Source organism: Ostrinia furnacalis, unplaced genomic scaffold, assembly GCF_004193835.3.
Source record: "Ostrinia furnacalis isolate ACB-3 unplaced genomic scaffold, ASM419383v2 OfSCF4966, whole genome shotgun sequence".
NCBI lineage: Eukaryota > Metazoa > Arthropoda > Insecta > Lepidoptera > Crambidae > Ostrinia > Ostrinia furnacalis.
The window spans coordinates 43838-58671 of record NW_021135205.1 but is presented as its reverse complement, the minus strand read 5'-3'; the positions used below and the strand labels follow the sequence as shown (position 1 = coordinate 58671).

The following is a 14834-nucleotide window of genomic DNA, read 5'->3' as shown; positions in this document are numbered from 1 at the left end:
AATCTCCAAGCCTAACTCACTGGGCCACCTCATTATGAGCCGCAACTAACACCCAACGATGGTTCGGTGCGATCAGACGAGGGGTACCATAGCAATGGCTACCATGATGAATTCACTCCTCCCGAAGATTCAAGCGACTCTGATGTTGAAAATTATGTCTTGGATTGTTCGAACAAAACAAATGAACCTAAAGAAACCGTTATTGTTCAGAAGATGGACAACTCAGCCTTCAGTTGTGTCTAAGCTCCCGAGTGCTTACCTACCAAACCCAGTCTCGCCTTTTCGCCTAAAATGAATACAGGGAACAATTGACTAAATATAATGACATATTGGCGAAGGTGCCGGGCAAACGCACGCAGATGTATATAAATTACGTCGTGTCGATGCGTAGTTATGTACCCCGGCAACATAAAATATCTTGTACCTACGCCATCGGGCAACATCTAATGCAGAATTCAAAACTCCTTGAAGCCCTTTGCCACTTTGAAAAAATTATACAAATCGACTTAAATTTAGTAATCATGAAAAGAAATTTGGACTCGGCCAATGAAAATTTTTTCGAGGCCGAAAACTTCCGGTTCCATAATGATAAGAAACGGAAAGAGGCGTACGAAATGCCACCGCCTCATCTCCAGGTACCAGTTGGGCACCGCCGCGAAGGACATCCTGGGAGTCGCCCCGGGCCCGGTGCACGCGGACTCGGCCGAATCGTTCGACGGCCAGGACGTCGTGACGTTCGACGACGTGGAATACGTGACGGAGGCGGGGAGCGCCTTCAAAATAGATTTCAATAATTACGGCGATATAATGTCAAACTATCGCGGCATCGAGGCGTACACCGCACATTTAAAAGGGAAGAAAGAAAACGCTAAAATGAACGTCCTCGTTGGGTATTTCAATCTGCACATGGCCGAGGGCGTAATTCTCACCACCGATCCCCGGTCGCCCGACCGCACGATAGATATTGCAGCTTTCTTTATCTGGTGCTAAATGATTGTTATTTAAAAAGATCGTCGACTTTACTCAAAAATGGATATCCCAGTACAAATAGCAGTAAGGCTAAAACCTCCAAGCCTAGCTGACTCGACTCAATGTATATGTCGCAGTCAGATTGTATAATCCGCTGTTTTACATTACCACTAAGCATTTTACATTACAGCTCTGTTTTGTAATACGGCGGTTCAACGTTTAGGCGGATTGTCATTGCGATACGTTCTTCAATACGGCGGCCCACGTTTAGCCGCATCGTACTACTGTTTAGATTGTAGGGTGACCATACTTACAAAATAAAACAATGTTTAATGAAAATAAATTTTAATAAGACAGATTTCTTCTCACGATATTCCTTAGTAATTAAGTAAGAATTATTATCTTCGTTACTGTAAGTAATACTAAATTATATTTGGTTTCAGTAATTTTTTTGTATATTTATAAATCACAGGGGATAGCCATCTCAAAACAAATAAACTTTTTTTGAAAGTTAATAATATAATAAAATATTTGGCCTTAGTCATTTTTAAACATAATGAGTAATCACAAGGTACAAACATCTTAAAACGGCCACTGTCATAATATCATACTTTTTGCACCAATAATATTGAGTAGGATTCCGCCGAACACCAGAATCTATAGCCACTTTAGCGGTTTTGATGTGGGCTATAACCTCCAAAACTCGGTCCCTTGTCCACGGTTTTTTATTTGGCTTCAGTAATTTTTTTGTATATTTATAAATCACAGGGGATAGCCATCTCAAAACAAATAAACTTTTTTTGAAAGTTAATAATATAATAAAATATTTGGCCTTAGTCATTTTTAAACATAATGAGTAATCACAAGGTACAAACATCTTAAAACGGCCACTGTCATAATATCATACTTTTTGCACCAATAATATTGAGTAGGATTCCGCCGAACACCAGAATCTATAGCCACTTTAGCGGTTTTGATGTGGGCTATAACCTCCAAAACTCGGTCCCTTGTCCACGGTTTTTTGACTGTTCTACATTGTGAAGAATAGAAATTCTTCAATTGCAAGTTAAAATTGTTCATAAACTCACTGTCGACACACATATTTATAACGTTTTCTTTATTAGAATCAGAAATAACTCCGTAATTTAGCAACACATTTGACGCCATTGTTGTTGTTATGTCAGGCAGCGCCACGGTATTGAAAATGGGAACTAAAAACTGTCAAAGCGGCGGGTAATGACACGCTGTTTTACATTGCGGCTAGCCGTATTGAAGAACGTTTGGCGCCGAATACATTCCGGCGGATTTTCATTCAGCCGTATTCAATCCGCCTAAACGTTGAACTGCCGTATTACAAAACAGAGCTGTAATGTAAAATGCCTAGTGATAATGTAAAACGGCGGATTATACAATCCGACTGCGACATATATTTAGTAATCCAGTCACTCAGATTGTAATCACGGAGAGTGGACAAACATTTCATATAAACAGGGCTCTACCATTGGACTGTACTCAAGCCAATTTGTTTAACTCTTTCATGATTCCAAATCAATTGCTTCTTGGATGGCTGCGATGCTTCTGTTGTTGTGTTTGGTCAGCCAAAGACAGGAAAAACATACACTTTATTTGGTTCAGGTTTTGAATGCATTCATAGTGAGAGTGATCAAGGAATCATACTTAGATTTCTCACAGAAATATTCCATAAACTCAATCACATGCCAGAAAGGGAGTTTATCTTGCACATAACATGGATGCAAGTTGTAAACAATAACATCTTCGATGTTCTGGGGGCAGGGTTAGTGAGATGCTACAATGTTGAAGAAGCTTTTCAGTACCTACAGATGGGCTGGAGACAAAGGTGCCCGGGGAACAACCATACGGTGTTCACAGTTAGTGTAGAACAAAAGTGGGTGGGCACCAATGGTGTGCTTAATCACAGAATGTCAACAGCTAGTTTCTGTGACCTAGCAGCCTACCCGGAGCCGGGCCTTTTTGCTCTTGAAAATATAATTAAAGAGCTGTTGGCAGGAAATCCACCAAAACAAATTAATTATGACCAATGCACACTCACAGCAATGCTCAGAGATTCATTTGGTGGCAGAGCCTTTACATGGGTCATAGGCTGTATCAGCACAGAGCCTGAAGATTATCAGGATACTCTCAAAATATTGAACTTATGTCTATGCTGCAGAGGCATAAAGAATTTTGTAACTGTTAATCTCTTTGCTGATAACAACACCCCTGTTTACACTGAGAAGACAATGCCTCCTCAAAATGAAAATAATTTTAACTTGCAATTTGCTACAGCTCAGTGGATAAAACTGGTTTCAAATGCTGAAGGACTTTTTAACAAAATTCTTCTATCAAAATCACTGTCTGAAGCTGATATTAACCAAGTGACTGAGTGGTTGTTTTTAAAGGCTGAATGTGATGAATGTTTAAGTACTGATGTTGGAACTGATAACAAAGATGCTGGACCCAAACAGGGATTACCTAGAATTGCTGAAGACACAGAACCAAGTGAGCCAAGTGAGACTGATGGGGACAGTGATTCCGAAGATAGTCATTCAGAGACAGTATTCCAGGATAAACTTGAAGAATTCATGGAATATTTTAGAGAGAAGAATGATCAACTTTTTGCAGACCGATGTGAGGAGTACCTGAATCATATTGATTCTGATGATATTACAATATCAGAGACCAGTGGCTCTCAATCATTGCCCATCATGACGTCCCAGTCTAATTCAGGACGCCGGCGAACAATACAACCTGGGGAAAGTCTATCTGGTGCTGAGTTAGAGCTATTACGAAAAGTAGCAGCAAAAGCTATTTCACCTGAATCTCAAAAGATATTAATAGAATCACACAAAAAAGATCTTGATCCGGAACCAAAGTTAATAGAGAGAGAGCTATTGAAGATGATAGATTCACCAAAGACTGACGAAATATGCAAAAAATATAAAATAACTAAAGAAAAATATACACAAAACGCAAGTTTTGGCACGTAAATTATCCAAAGAAATCAGTTGCAGTCAATCACAACTGAAGGAACTGATTAATTTGTGTATAGCCAAAGAGCGATTAATTGATGACCTTTCAAGGGCAGTGTCTCACAATACACACAACAAACACTACTTAGAGAAATCTGAGGATAATGTGCTAGTTGATCAAGATACCTTGAAAGAAATAAGAAGACATGAGTCAAGTTTGAAGACTTATAAAAAACAGATTGATCAAATTAAAAGACAGATAAAAAAGGATGGGAAGCGTAAAAATACCTTAGATGTAGAACTTGTAAAAGATAAATTAAAATTAGATGAACTTTCTGAAAGTTCTCTAGATGTTAAAGATAAGAAAACTAACTCATTAAAGCATTTTACGAATAGAATTACTCAGGTTGATAGTATATTGAAAGAGAAAACGAATGATTTAGAAAATTTGGAACTATCAAAAGAGAAAGACTTGATGTTGAGAAAGGAGATTAAAAACTTGCGCAAAACTCGAGAATGTTTACATGAACAACGATGCAGTTTAGGACATAAGAGAAAAATTTATAAATCTCTTTCAGATTCAGAGGAGCGCAAATTATTAGAGTGTGAAGAGGCTATTGAGGCCATAGACACTGCCATAGAGTATAAGAACAATCTGATTTGTGGCAAATCACCTTCTGCTTCCCTCTCCGACACCCAGGATGATAGGGACTCGAGGACTCGCGGCGAGCAGATGTTGATGGGAAGGCTTGACAAATTATCTCATGATGAAATGAAAACTCTTTTGTATAGATATTTCCAAAAGGTGGTGGACCTGCGAGGCGCGTGCGCGGCGTTGGAAGCGGGCGTGGCGGCGGCGGCGGACGAGGCGGCTGCGTGGCGCGCTCGGGCCGCGGCCGCTTCCACTCGGTGCATCGATACCTTGACGGCGGTAACGCAGAAAGAGCTCTGTCGCTCGGCATGACCACCGACTCGGAGACGTCAGATGACGCTATGCGGCTGGTAGACCGCATGAAACAGCTAGCGAGGTATCCTCCGGCCCCAGTTATCCCCAGTCGGAATCTGAAGCAGCTGATGCCAGCCACGAATATACTCGTCGCCAAAGGTGACCAAGGAGAAGATCAAGCTAGTCATAGTCCAACAGCAGAGTAAGCAAGCGCAACTGATATTTGCATATTACGTTGATCATGATCAACTTTAACATCATATTGTTCGTACTATTCTCGTAGGTACTTGCTGAGGCACATGCTTCCGTATATCATCAACTTCGCAAGCAAATACGACTCGGAGGAATAAACGGACGCGAACTTTGACCCTTATGGCTAATAAATAATAATAAAGACAAAAAGGTTGTGATGGATTATGTGGACAGCAGTGATGTCTGTGTGAGGTGATTCAATTTGAACAGTTAAAAAAAGGTGCGTGATTTGACTTCGTTGTGAAAAGGTTGTGGTGAACTTATCTGAGGAACGTTTTGGATGATCTCGAGTGTTGGGAACTTGGGATTGAAGTATTTGTTTTGGCTCTTTTTACAATGCCCAAGTATTATGATCTCCATTGTAAAGCGTGTCGTTTTTTAGTATGCAATCAAAAATGCTTTTAGCTATAAAAGTAACAATACTCTTTTAGAATACTCGTTTAATAGGCACTACTAGTTACAATGTACAATAGTCCATGAGTTTAGAATTTTAGATAAAATGTATAAAAAGTACAGAATATGTAGTTTCTGTCATCTATAATATTTATGTAAGTAATGTTATTTACTTCTTTCTAAACCTTATGATGCGACGTCGTGTGGATGGTTATTTGCATGTTTAATATCATAAATAATTATACACTCAACATCAAATAAGCCGCACCTTCCGCGACGCGAACTTTAAAGATTTTCATAGATCAAAGATCATGGTACCCCAACAATATTGGTGTTATTTGAAAGCCCAATAAATATCCTTAAAGAAAAATACATTTCATTTCTAAATAAATATAATTAACATATACCATAAATGTGACTTGAAAATAGACCTCACTTTGGGCTCACCTCTGGGATCAATTAGACCAATTTTTATGGTTATAAAACTAAATAAAGATCTCACGTGTCCTCTTTAACAGATGGATAGCGATTAATCCCAACTTAACAGTTTTATAGTAATAAAAAATGGCTATAGCGTAACTACCTATTTTTTGAAGAAGTGACTCTGGATCCTTGTAAAGACACATTTTTGGGGTAAAAACCTTTCCTTTAATTAAATGAAGTTTAGAACTAGGCTTTCAAATGGTACCAATGTTGATGGGAAGTGTGGATGCATACGTTTGATAAGTGCTTGTCGCGGGAGGTGCGATTTATTTGATGCCGAGTGTATATTCTTGATGATCTTATGTAATTTTAAATAATGTTAAGTATTGCAAGTGTATTGTCGATGATACTGAATAAAAAATTTTTCTTTCTTTCTTTCTTTCTTTAATTTTATAATAAATAAGATATTCTAGTGTTTATATTCACTTTCATCATTAAGTTACTGCTCCAAGGAACTGTATGTACCTACGCCATTTGTTATTACAATTGTGAGCAATTTTTTATTCACTGCAGACCCACGATACCCCTAGCGATACCCCTGGTGGTATCGTGGGTCTCGTTAAAGAACTACACTTCAGACCCAAAAATATCGTTAAAAATAAAAATAAAATTACAACAATTCATACCTACATACAACGAATAATTAATTAATAGCACTTATAAATTAACATTTTGACTATAATTATTTATTTTTGTCCTGCTACTTTATGTTATAAAAAGGTAATTTCGTCTACCACGTTGTGTGTGACAATGATTAAATGAGTAGTTTGCCCTTGAGAAAAAAAAGAGATCTTGATTATCAATAATTTATATTTTTTTTATTTACATTATTAATTTTAGGCTATATTTTAATTTTATGAAGTCAAAATAAAGTTTTTTTTTAACATTACAAAACTTCTCCAGTAGGGCAGTTTGTATGGGAAATATAACCAGTCAGTTGAACAGTTGCGCAGTTGAGCAGTCTAGTTGAGCAGTGGGGAAAAAAGGAATTTACTACGGTAAATAAAAGGTACATACCAGGATAACATAACCTTATAGGAGCTATTATCAAATTCTTCTTGGTTGACCCGAGAAATAAATATGTATCACAAAATTGCTCCTTTATGGTTATGTTGCCCTGGTACTTTACCTGATACTAATTATTCATTATACGAGTATGTAGGTATGAATTGTTGTTATTTTGTTTTTAACAATATAAATTTTATTGCATGTTCAATGGAATCAATTTAGAATTCAAACAGGTATTCCACAACACTGTGCACTAGCCGTGTGCACTGTGCGTCCCCTCCCCGCCCGCGCCGGTCCTCGTTTGTCAACTTTACTCCCAGGGGTATCGTGGGTCTGAAGTGTAGTTCTTTAACGAGACCCACGATACCACCAGGGGTATCGTGGGTCTGCAGTGTTTTTTATTATGAGATTATAATAATATTATGTATAATGTAATTTCTTGACATTTGATAAAGTTTATTATATTAAGTAACCCACCGATAACTACAATACGCTTTTTCAGAAGATAATATAATCAAAATCACTTATTTGCAAGAACATGGTTACAGATTGGTGTTAGTTTAATTAATTCCAGCATATTCTGCCGCATGCGACGTGCAAAAGTTCTTGTTCTTAAAGTTATGTAAATTATTATTGCTACATTTAGTTTTAGACTTTACATATTTTTACAACTCAAAATACCTACTTATTTTACTCGTAGTTGTTTTAACTTGTTTTTCATACCATGACAATAACAATTAACAATACATTAAATAAATGTCAGGAAACAAAATTTGAATCCCAAATGTCAAAGGAAATTTAAATTAATTTTATTGTAAATGTTAATAAAAATCATTACCGATGTCACATCATTCTATCCAATGATATTACATATAATATCATTGATTCTATCATTTAAAGTCATTCACTGTAAATACATTTTAATTAACAAAAAGTCAAAAACTGTACTTTTAAATTTGGTAAAAGTCATAATTATGATTTAATTTCGATTATGTTTTAATTTGTGTATTTTAATAATTAAATGTGTGTTTTAAAACTTTCCTGTTTTATTTATAATTTCTCTGACCTCTATCATTCAGAATAAAAATTATTATCATCCAATTTATTGTCATCTTCAAAAGTGAATTGAGTTGGCAAATCTATTTTCGCAATAAGATCAAATTATAACAGTAACTAAATTAATTGTTGTATTCAAATACTATAGTCCAGTCATTTAAGCCTAAATTAGGTAAGAATCTCGGAATTAGAGATACCCAGCTGTAAGTCTGTAAATACTTGTATATTGACACCCTAAAAGTTGTCTCAAAACCTACATATGGTAGGGTGTAAGCAACTATTAAATTTTAAGGTCAAAGGTCACAAAAATCGGTTTTTTGCGCTTTTTTTGGAAATATCTCATTTCCTATGGGTTTTTTGCTATTTGTATTTATTATCAATATTGTAGAATACTAAATTCTCTACAAATTTTGTTTAATTTTTTTTTTATACGTTGAACCGTTTTCGAGATAGAGGGCGGAGAGCGCGCGGTCACTGCATCACTTCAGGTCAACTTAAGCGGTTTAGGGTTTTCATACAAAAGGATTTTCCCGCTAATTCCCGTGGGAATTTCGGTAATTACTTGTTGTAAATAAGCTTTAAGTTTACTAATGTACCTACATGCCAAATTTCAAGCGTCTAACTTCCGTTAAGCGTTTAGATTTTTCATACAAAAGGATTTTCCCGCTAATTCCTGTTCCCGTGGGAATTCCTAAGTAAACTATAACCTGCCCAGGTGTATGAAGAATAATTGTACCAAGTTTCGTTAAAATCCGTTTTATTCCGGAGTTCCTATGGGGTCACTGACTTTCCAGCTCTATCATCAGATCAGCTCCATGTCATCATAATATTGCATTGTCATCCGAATTGCATGTGTATCCGAAATTTTAACTCAATCGGTTGTCGTCAGGAAATGGGTCTAACTACTTAATTCAGCTTGCAAAATTCCACCCGAACAAACATACTTTACACACAACATACATTGTAAGCTAAATAAAATAAAATAAAAAATATTATCCCATACAAAATGTTCATGGATTTGTAATTTTTGTTAAATATAAATACCTTACTATACGGTGCGCTAGTTTAGAACATTTCGGGCGATCACTTGCGCCTGGGTTGAATGACATCGACATCAAGGTTCATCAATTCAAGTTTAAAATAATAGGCAGTAATGTATGAAGAAAGAGCTTCTATTCTGTACCTACCTATGCCTGTGTATTTTTGATCGGTGTCAAATCGGAGTTTTCGTGCGGGGTGCGCGGGTGTTGTGCGAAGCGTGAAGGTCAAACGCTCAAGGTCATTGAGGACTCTAATCGCCTTAAGTTTACTAATGTACCTACATGCCAAATTTCAAGCGTCTAACTTCCGTTAAGCGTTTAGATTTTTCATACAAAAGGATTTTCCCGCTAATTCCCCGTGGGAATTCCTAAGTAAACTATAACCTGCCCAGGTGTATGAAGAATAATTGTAGGGGAACCTGTTGAACCTTGGACAGAGTTGTACCTAAAACAATTGTATATATTTTTTAAATTATGAGGTTTTATGAAAAGTTGTCTAGGGTATTACATACGTTATTTGTCAACATTAACGTGAAGTTAGCTAAGATTCGCCGACGCCGTGCAAGTACAAGAAAAAATGGTAATTTAATATTTTGCACTGACGCAGTGAGATTTTGGAGGTTTACTTCATGTCAATTTATGAAAAATGTTGCATGTTTCACAAAACGGTTATAGTTAGAACATAATCTTTATATATCNTTTCATGCTTCTGTTGTTGTTGACCCTGTTGTTGCTACTGAAAGTCGACATTGAGACCATATTTTTTATTTTAAGTGCTGTTATCTATACATATGAAAAAAAGGGTCTTGACAGACAGACGGACGGACGTCTTTCGGCTGAAACGAACGAACGAACGAACTATATTTAATACTAGCTTTCCGCCCGCGGCTTCGCCCGCGTGGAATTTGTCTGTCACAGAAAAACTTTATCGCGCGCGTCCCTGTTTCAAAAACCGGGATAAAAACTATCCTATGTTCTTTCCCGGGACTCAAACTATCTCTATGCCAAATTTCATCAAAATCGGTTGCGAGGTTTAAGCGGGAAAGCGTAACAGTCAGACAGACAGACAGACAGACAGACAGAGTTACTTTCGCATTTATAATATTAGTTGGGAGGCCTGCCACACTACGTCTTCCGGCTCGTGGTCGCCACTCAAGAACTTTTCTGCCCCAGCGGCCATCAGCTCTACGAGCTATGTGCTCCGCCCACTGCCACTTGATTTTAGCGATTCTGCGGACTATGTCAGTCACTTTGGTTCTTCTACGGATTTCCTCATTTCCGATTCGATCACACAGGGAAACTCCGAGCTTAGCACGCTCCATCGCCCTATGGGTGACCTTGAGCATCTTCAGAAAGGTGACTGAGTTTCTTGCGCTGCTTCTTTTCAGCACTGGCCCGCCCACCTATTGTCCCGAAGCAGTGGCAGTGATGTTCCAAAGAACTTTATAAACAGCCTATTTTCAAAGCATTAACTACATTTATGACTTTTTACTAAAGACATTTATTCCGGAGTTCCTATGGGGTCACTGACTTTCCAGCTCTATCATCAGATCAGCTCCATGTCATCATAATATTGCATTGTCATCCGAATTGCATGTGTATCCGAAATTTTAACTCAATCGGTTGTCGTCAGGAAATGGGTCTAACTACTTAATTCAGCTTGCAAAATTCCACCCGAACAAACATACTTTACACACAACATACATTGTAAGCTAAATAAAATAAAATAAAAAATATTATCCCATACAAAATGTTCATGGATTTGTAATTTTTGTTAAATATAAATACCTTACTATACGGTGCGCTAGTTTAGAACATTTCGGGCGATCACTTGCGCCTGGGTTGAATGACATCGACATCAAGGTTCATCAATTCAAGTTTAAAATAATAGGCAGTAATGTATGAAGAAAGAGCTTCTATTCTGTACCTACCTATGCCTTTTTTTATACGGTGAACCGTTTTCGAGATAGAGGGCGGAGAGCGCGCGGTCACTGCATCACTTCAGGTCAACTTAAGCGGTTTAGGTTTTTCATACAAAAGGATTTTCCCGCTAATTCCCGTGGGAATTTCGGTAATTACTTGTTGTAAATAAGCTTTAAGTTTACTAATGTACCTACATGCCAAATTTCAAGCGTCTAACTTCCGTTAAGCGTTTAGATTTTTCATACAAAAGGATTTTCCCGCTAATTCCTGTTCCCGTGGGAATTCCTAAGTAAACTATAACCTGCCCAGGTGTATGAAGAATAATTGTACCAAGTTTCGTTAAAATCCATCGAGTAGTTTTTGTTTCTATAAGGAACATACAGACGGACAGAATTTTAACCAACCAAACCACCACAAAAGGATGTCGAAAAGGACGCCCTACTCGAACAAAAATTGGAATTCAATATCTTGGAAAATAATTAACGTATCGAAATAATTCTTTTACGAGTATTTTTTATTTTTAACAGACAGAACATAAAGCTAAATAATTCTTTTGTGTGAATGTGAAAACAGAAAGCTAAAAAACAAAGTTAGTGAACAATCTTTTACCAGTTCCTATATTATAGGAAGTAAAAATTTGTATGGGTGGAATCTTGCAAGCTGATTATAGATCTGTCGCAGTCAGATTGTATAATCCGCCGTTTTACTCTGTTTTGTAATACGGCGGATTAACGTTTAGTCGGATTGAATATGGCTGAATGAAAATCCGCCGGAATGTAAGTATTCGGCGCCAAACGTTCTCCAATACGGCTAGCCGTAATGTAAAACAGCGTGTCATTACCCGCCGCTTTGACAGTTTTTAGTTCCTATTTTCAATACCGTGGCGCTGCCGGACAAAGTGGCTATGGATTCTGGTGTTTGGCGGAATCCTACACAATATTATTAGTGTAAAAATATGAAATCATGGCTGTGGCCGGTGAAGATAATTTTATCTTAAAGAAAAATAACTAAAACTTTATTGTTTTGAGTTACCTGTTCCCTTTGATCATTTTTAATGTCTAAAGACTAAAGCCTTAGATTAATAAAACCTAGATGGATAGTCTTCATACAAACGCTTCGTCAAGAGTGAGGCAAAAATCTTATGTCATTAGTGTCAATTTTGTTGGGGAGTGTAGACAGTGAAGGCGATTTTCCCGAAAGTAGGGACATTTTTAATACGTTTTTAATTATTTTATAACTAACAAAAACAAAACGCATCATGTACTTACTTATTTATTGAATTCAAAGTACCTACCTAATTACAATAAGATAAATCGACTTAAAAGTCTCGGATTTCATAAAAAAGGAAGTGTATTTGTACGGCGAACAATTGGGAAATAAATTTTCTTGTTACTGGTATCATTCCCGTATTTAATTTTTGAAAGCCAAATTCAAGCTGTCGCAGTCAGATTGTATAATCCGCCGTTTTACATTACAGCTAGGCATTTTGCATTACAGCTCTGTTTTGTAATACGGCGGATTAACGTTTAGCCGGATTGAATACGGCTGAATGAAAATCCGCCGGAATGTATTCGGCGCCAAACGTTCTTCAATACGGCTAGCCGTAATGTAAAACAGCGTGTCATTACCCGCCGCTTTGACAGTTTTTAGTTCCTATTTTCAATACCGTGGCGCTGCCGGACAAAGTGGCTATGGATTCTGGTGTTCGGCGGAATCCTACACAATATTATTAGTGTAAAAATATGAAATCATGGCTGTGGCCGGTGAAGATAATTTTATCTTAAAGAAAAATAACCCAGAAAAAATAACTAAAACTTTATTGTTTTGAGTTACCTGTTCCCTTTGATCATTTTTAATGTCTAAAGACTAAAGCCAAATATCTAATTAATTCTTAAAATGTTTAGAAAAGTCTAATTGTTTTGAGTTACTTTTTTTAGATGGCTATCCCTTATGATTTATAAATAAGTAAAAAAAAATACTTAAGCCAAATAGTTATATTATTTAGTATACAGTGACGAAGGTAATAAGTCTTAAAATCTGTCTTATTAAAAGTTATATTCATTAAACATTGTTTTATTTTGTAAGTATGGTCACCCTACAATCTAAAGTAGTATGATGCGGCTAAACGTGGGCCGTATTGAAGAACGTATCGCAATGACAATCCGCCTAAACGTTGAACCGCCGTATTACAAAACAGAGCTGTAATGTAAAATGCCTAGTGGTAATGTAAAACGGCGGATTATACAATCCGACTGCGACAGACCACTTCCGGACAACCGATTGAGCTGTTATTTCGCATACACGTGTAATTCGGATTCTGATAACATGGAGCTGTCTGATGATGGAGCTGGAAGGTTTGCCATAGGAACTCCGGAGTCCGGAATAAAACGACTTAACTCCATCGAGTTTGGGCTCGTTCGTTTAGTAATCAAATCCTTCATCCATTTTTAATTATTAAATACCACACAACACACAATAACGGTTACGGAACACAAAACCAAAACTTACCGTTGGCGGGACTCCATATTTATGCGAACTTTTAAATAAATAAAAATTGTTTATTTCTGTAAATCATTTACAATAAAGTTACCGGGGTCTCCCACAAAGTAATCGTAAGATCCTACTTGTGTTGGGAGTACCTCGCTCTTCCACCTTAGTTACAAATTAGATTTATATACGTGATAGATTTGCTAGTAGTAATAACATTGTTAAGTACACAAGGTTATAATTAAGGTAAGTGTGCATGGGTGTGATGTGTTTGTATGTAAATGTGAGGTAAGTGTGCTTAGGTGTGATATGAGTATATGTATGTGAATGTTGAGTATGTGAGTATGGGTGTGATGCGAGTATAAAATATGTATGTAAATGTGAAGTAAGTGTACATGGGTGTGGTGTGTATGTATGTAAATGTGAGGTATGTGTGCATGGGTGTGATGTGAGTATATTTTATGTATGTAAATGTGAAGTAAATATGCATGGGTGTAATGCGAGTATATATATGTATGTAAATGTACAAGTGAGGTAAGTGTGCCATGGGTGTGATGAGAGTATAAAATATGTATGTAGATGTAAGGCAAATGTGCATNCTTGAACCAGTGTGCGCCCGCGGCTTCGCCCGCGTGGAATTTTGTCTGTCACAGAAAAACTTTATCGCGCGCGTCCCTGTTTTAAAAACCGGGATAAAAACTATCCTATGTTCTTTCCCGGGACTCAAACTATCTCTATGCCAAATTTCATCAAAATCGGTTGCGAGGTTTAAGCGGGAAAGCGTAACAGACAGACAGAGTTACTTTCGCATTTATAATATTAGTTGGGATCATTGGTTTCCTGACAGTAAGTAGTTTAGAGGTTTTATATAGGGCATCGGTAGAGAATCTAAAGGGCTTACAGTACATTAACTTAATCAGGGACCTTTGAGCTCGTTCTAATTCTATTATGACTTCGCTGCTCCTCCCCATACTGGGATACTCAGTGTCCACCAGTAGGGCCCAACGGGAAGATTTCAGTAGCGCTGTCCCCCACTGGTGGACATTGCAACTTTTTTTCTCGATGTCCACCAGTGGTGGACGAATAGTGGGGGACATCGGGAATAAACGGGATGCAATAGGTTATTACGGACTGAGCTAGTGCGATATATATTTTGTTCAGTAGTGCGGTACTTTGAATGCTACAATCATTTTTACTTGGTATATTTGAATGAAATAAAAACAATGAGTCTAGACAAAGTGCAAATTATAATCGCAAACCAGTCGAAAAATGGTCGAAAAGCCCCTT

General features: G+C 37.2%; 1 protein-coding gene across 1 annotated transcript; it reads left to right on the top strand.

Moving 5' to 3' along the window:
* Positions 1-1016: 1016 nt before the first annotated feature.
* LOC114360365 (kinesin-like protein costa) lies at positions 1017-5870 on the top strand. The gene is given in 5 exon segments (XM_028315059.1): positions 1017-1095; positions 2396-2514; positions 2516-3959; positions 3961-4802; positions 4871-5870. Coding segments are annotated over 5 exon segments (2712 nt in total). The 5' UTR covers positions 1017-1029; the 3' UTR covers positions 5112-5870.
* Positions 5871-14834: the final 8964 nt, after the last annotated feature.